At 42.6% G+C, this 5,751-nt stretch overlaps 1 protein-coding gene across 1 annotated transcript; it reads right to left on the bottom strand.

Moving 5' to 3' along the window:
• Window positions 1-5,154: 5,154 nt before the first annotated feature.
• Window positions 5,155-5,677, bottom strand: LOC107265437 (the record flags this gene model as incomplete). The annotated part of the gene is given in 1 exon segment (XM_015734886.2): window positions 5,155-5,677. A coding segment is annotated over 1 exon segment (485 nt), but the record flags the coding sequence as incomplete, so codon positions are not given.
• Window positions 5,678-5,751: the final 74 nt, after the last annotated feature.

The following is a 5,751-nucleotide window of genomic DNA, read 5'->3' as shown; positions in this document are numbered from 1 at the left end:
ATTGTCTTGGCCGCGTAAACTGCTAAATGCATCTCTTATTTGCAACTATGCAAAAAATTATGGGCATGGTGGGGAAAATGCCAGTACCCCATGAGCTATCCTCGCAGCATCTAGTGAGTGCCTTGGTGAGAAGCAACAGAAGCAATATAAAAAAAGAGGAGAAAGTGACAGCCAGTGTGTACAGTGAAAGTTTTAAAAAAGGGGTATGTATAACAGCGTTAAGTTCGTACCCATTTTTATCTAATTTTAAAAAATTTATTTTATATTCGACAACTTTTCTCTTTATTTCTAGACGACTAGCCAGTCTGTCTAACAAATCTCTGACACAGAATTTTGCAGGGTATAAAAAAAAAGTGGTATCTACAACAGCGAGTTATGATGACTATTCTTACGTACGCCGTAGAGGCTAGCGAGGCTAGCCTCTAAATTTGATAACAAAAATTTAGAAGTAACCAAAAAAAAGGAACGACCGGAGGTAACGTGAATAATGTTTGAGTGAATTCGGAGCGGTAAGAATGCACTCAATGGTGTGGGTTCGCTGCTCGTTTAAGGTGTTGAAACACGCCATGCTATTCCAACGTGAGTAGATATTCTCTGAAATGTTAAGGATAGGTAAGAGATATTTAAAACTTGAGTAAAATGTGAGTTTACGATATATTGTTACAACCAATTTAAAAGTTTTTAATTAATTGTCGTGTACAGTGTTTCTATTATGAGATATTGTGAAATCGGATCACAAAACCTGACTGTGTGTGAGGTTAAGGCAAGAAGAAATTTGGCGGAACAGAAATCTATCAAATCTATGCGATATTTGGAAAGACTAGTCTATGCGGCTCAATTTTGCCCGGTAACCGATCCAGCTTGTTCCCTAGGGTATGTAATAACGAATCCGTACCTAGGCCAGATTGCGAATACTACACTGAATCTAATACTCTAACGGTTAGAGCCACGAGTGACAACGTGCAGTCCGATCTTTTACGCGTGAAACTGAATGATTTTCTGAGCGTCTGTGCCATGATTTTGGCTGCTTGTATAGTCGATTTTTGCTCATGCTCTAGGTACGGTGAGGACGTTAGGAATGCACTCGGCTAACCAGCTGGGTAGGTGGCACGGGCAATGCACTGGGTAATGTGCTGAGTCTGCAATTATGCTCCCTGTCGGCTACGTTATTCTTCTGTTTCGGAATGAAGGTCGATATACGTAACATCTCCCCTCTTAGACAAAACATCGTCTATTTGGGCGATGCTTTTGCACAAACTTATGTTTTGTTGTGTTTTCCGTATTTCTCATTTGCTCACTTAATTATGCATCTTCGGAGATAGTGTTCGAAAATATCTCTTTATCGATGCGCGGCCATGCTGCCCTGATACAATAGGTCTTGGTTTCCTCCTCAGGGATTCCCCTGGTATGAAGTCACGGATGGTGTTGTCAGTGATGTCCTCTGGTTCCGACACATCCTCTGTGTCATAGGGTTTCCAGGTTTCCTTGGTGTTGCGGGGTTCCTCATCATCGGTGCTCGGATCTCCAAACAAATGTTGTGTGCGGATTGTGGTGAACAGACACTTTTCGGTTTGGGTGTATCTATTGGCTCTCCGGATTTTGGTGGTTTGAGTTCCTCGTCCCTTACTGGGTGCGTTCGGTAGGTCCCTTTCCAGGCTATGTAGCCACTTTAGAGATGATATTTGGTAGGCTTCTTCCTTCATGGCGTTTTGTTGCTTGCTTAGTTCTGTGGCAAGTAGTTCGGTGGTGGCTTTGTTTCTATTGGCCAGTATCGTGAGATTCTGAACGTGCTGATGTATATTTTGGAATTCTGATCGAACTATATGGGTCTGGTTTGCCAGTAGTTCCGATAGATGATTTTGGTCCTTGTGTAGTTTATCTAATTCGATATTGTAGTACTCAGCGTCGGCCTCTGTGAGGGTTCCAAAAAGAGCTTGACTTATAGTGCCTATGAATCCGAGTGGTGCACCGCACTTCCGGCGGTTTCCTTCTTCTTTTATTTCTCCAACAATGCCTTGTAAGAGATCCTCATCCTTACGAGAGTCAGCGAGTCTGGCCATTAGATGGGTTATTTCTACGCGGGCCTCGCATGGCATAGATAAGCATTGTTTATTTTCTTCAAGTTTGTGTTCCTCTAAGCGTGGATGATGCTTTAGGAATGCACCGATTTCTAGCGAGGTGACCAGATTCCATTCCACATGATAAATGCGCATGTCGTGGAGTTTCTCAAAATGCAAGCCGATATTGTTCTTTAATGGAGAAATCTGATAGTCAGGTGCTCCATCTTGCGGAATTCCGTTGATCCGTGGTGCGCAGAATAAGGTTAAAATTATGCGCAACATCCTGTTTCTGGAAATTGAACAGCTTATTTTTAGCATGGTTGATGATTCTGGATCGGTCTTTGGACAGAGCTCACAGGTTTTAATTTGTCCAAATGTTTTACTTTGATTTTTCCTTTGTCGGTTTTTATGACTGTGTTGTTCAATTTTAATAACTGTACAATTTCGTACGGGCCTTCATAATGTGGATCGAATTTGTGATGTCTTGGCTCCTTTAAAACGTATACCCTATCTCCTGGGTTAAATTTGATTGGTTTTATTTCCTTGTCGTACCGTTCCTTTGTTTTTTCCTTAGTCTGCACTAATGTATTGCGGGCAATGTTTCTGATTTTGTTCAGATGGGTGATTAGTTCTGCTAAGTAGTCACCGTACGTTTTTAGATCATTCGTGTCCGGATATGATGAAGGTATTCTTGCAGGTTTTCCAAAGATGAGTTCGTAGGGAGTGAAATACGTTGCTTCGTGTACCGAGGTATTATATAAAAATTTCGTTTTACCCGACTTGTATGTGACCGTATATTCGTAATCAGCCAGTTTAAGTCTCCATCGCATCAGTCGTGAACTAGGGTCCTTGACGGAATGTAGCCAGACTAGAGGACGATGATCTGTTACCAAAGTGAACTTGTGACCGTCTAGATAGGGTCGGAAGTATGCTACAGCGTAGATGATGGCAAGACACTCCTTTTCAGTTGTTGAATAGTTGGTTTCCGCAGAGTTCAGAAGTCTTGAGGTGTAAGCTATTGGCAGGGCTTGACCAATTTTTCCTTTACTCAGAATAGCTCCGATGGCATAGTCAGAAGCGTCAGTTGTTACAATGAAGGGTTCATTGAAATTCGGGTATTGGAGTATGGGTTCTTTGCACAGCATATCTCTCAAGGTTTCAAAACCAGCTTGTTGTTCCGGTCCCCAATGAAAGGTGACTTCTTTCTTCAGTAAGCTTGTCAGAGGTTTAGCTATCTTAGAGAAATTTGCAATGAACCTTCGATAGTATCCTGCTAAACCCAGAAACTGTTTAATGTTTTTCTGGTTTTTGGGTATGGGGAAATTTTTGACTGCTATCAGTTTCTTTGGGTCAGGACGGACTCCTTCTTCTGAAAGTATGTGGCCTAAATAAGTGACCTCCTTGCGTAAGAACTCGCATTTATCCGGTTGAAGTGTTAATCCATGTTCCTTCAGTCGTTGGAGCATAGCTCGAACCTTCTGTCCATGTTCTTCAAGAGATGATGCGAAAATGACGATATCGTCTAGGTACACAAATAGCTCTGTTCCTTGTAGTCCAGTTAGAACTTGGTCCATTAACCTCTGGAAGGTTGCTAGTGCGTTTTTGAGGCCAAAGGGCATTCGGATGTACTCGTAGTGCCCATTGGGTGTTGTAAATGCCGTTTTCGTTCTGTCCTTAGGATCCATTCCTATCTGGTGGAATCCACTGGCTAGGTCGAATACAGAGAAATATTTAGCGCTACCGACTTGGTCTAATGTCTCCGTGATGCAAGGTAGAGGATAACTATCTCCAATCGTTTTTTCGTTAAGCGCTCTGAAGTCGATCACCTCCACCTTGGGTTCCCTTGTGAGTCGGCCTTTTTGGGAACAATTCACAGGGGTGAATTATATGGTGATATGGATGATTGAATGACGTCATTTTCAAGCAAGTTGGAAATTTGACGTTTAATCTCCTTTTGATGAATTGGCGGGTACCGATACTGTTTAGTATGGGTCGGTGTTTCATCTATGGTAGGTATTGTATGAACGACTGTTTTTGAAATTCCTAGTTTGTCACCGGTAAGGTGGAATTGATCCGGAAAGTCGTTGATAATCTCAGCTACGTGTTCTTGTTCTTCCTCATTAAGATGATCCAACCTTAAAGCCTTTTGAATTTGGTTAAAACGTTCCTCGGGGTCCATGGTTGCTTCACCATAGGAATCTTCTGCTTCTGAGAGGAATTCGAAAGGTTCCAGTATCTGAGGTTCTAATTCGAGTTCTTGATTTTTGTTGCTGACGTTAGTTGCAATAGTGTAGCAGATTCCTTGGCGATTGGTCACTAAATTTTCTCCGATTATAATGTCTCGGGGAGTTTCTATTCGAGGCAGGTATCCTTCGGTGATTTCCGTATTCGCTATCCTTATCGCAACTTGTTGTCGTGAGCGAGCCTTTATGACGTGCTTGGTTCTTTGTGCCGAATATGCTGCCGTTTTTATTTCTCCAGCTTGGGCAAATGGCTTTGGTCGTATCGGGTTGTCGTCTGTCACTATTGTTTTATGGTGGAAAGATATTTCTGCATTATCCTGCGTGAAATATGCGACTCCAAGTATTCCGCTGTATGGCCAAGAGGATCCTTTGACCACATAGAAGAATACTTTTCGATTACCGATAGTTAGTAACACGGCTCCCACAGTGGTGACGAAGTGTCCTGATACACCTTCGATATCAATTATTTCCTTGTATTCTAACCTTGCATCATCGTTAAGACTTTCCTGTTGGACTAAGTTAACTGAGGATCCTAAATCGATTAGAAAGATATTTTCTTTTCCTCTTAGCTCGGGGACTTGGAGGATGATCGTCGGTGGAGGAGCTTCCTTGACGTAGTATTCTGGTCTTCCTTGGGTGTTGTTCTGTCCGTGAACCTCACGGTCTTCCCTTCATCCTTCGCTTTGGATTTCTTGTCGCTCACCGTGTGTGACACGCGGTGAGCGCCTTCCGAGTTTAAAGAACCGGTGGATTCGGTAGAGGATGATCTATGACGATTGGATCTTGGATGATTTCTCTTCCTACTGGGTGACGGGGATTTTGCACGAGATTTTCCGCAAGTTTTTCCGTCCAGACCCTTGTTGCCGCATTTCCAGCAAAATAATTTTTTTCACTGCTTCCTACGTTCGGGCGTTTTCTCTCCATTCCGATCGCGAGACCTGGAAGTGTCGGTGGATGCCGAGGATGAACGATACCTCCTTACATGCATTCCGTAAGTGCGATGGTGATTGGCTCTTTCGTCATCACTGGACTCAGAAGTAGAGCTCGCGGTTGAACTTGAACTAGACACATCTCGGTAATGTCTTTTGTGATACCTATCGTATGGGCTTGGAGAGTTTGGGTACGAAACTCGTTTGTGGGATCGCCTACTCGAGTGGTTTCTTCTGGACTTCCGGTAGTCATCTGGCGAATCACTGTCATAATTATTGCGAGCTCGCTTATGATTTTTTATTTTTCTTTCTAGTTCCATGACTAGATCGAATCCAGCATCTAACGATTTTGGATTTTTTATTACAACCTCCTGGCGTATCTCACGAGGTAATCCGTATAGAAAATTTTCGAGAGTATGTTCTTCTAATTCCGCTTTCCTTTCTTCGTCGTTGCGATATTTGTCAAGTTCAGCGGCTCGTGCCTTTTGATATAGTTTCGTTGTTCTATTTATATATTTT

Source organism: Cephus cinctus, unplaced genomic scaffold, assembly GCF_000341935.2.
Source record: "Cephus cinctus unplaced genomic scaffold, Ccin1 Ccin1_scaffold0218, whole genome shotgun sequence".
Lineage (NCBI taxonomy): Eukaryota > Metazoa > Arthropoda > Insecta > Hymenoptera > Cephidae > Cephus > Cephus cinctus.
The sequence above is the reverse complement of the archived record's forward strand: the minus strand, read 5'-3'. Positions and strand labels throughout refer to the sequence as shown.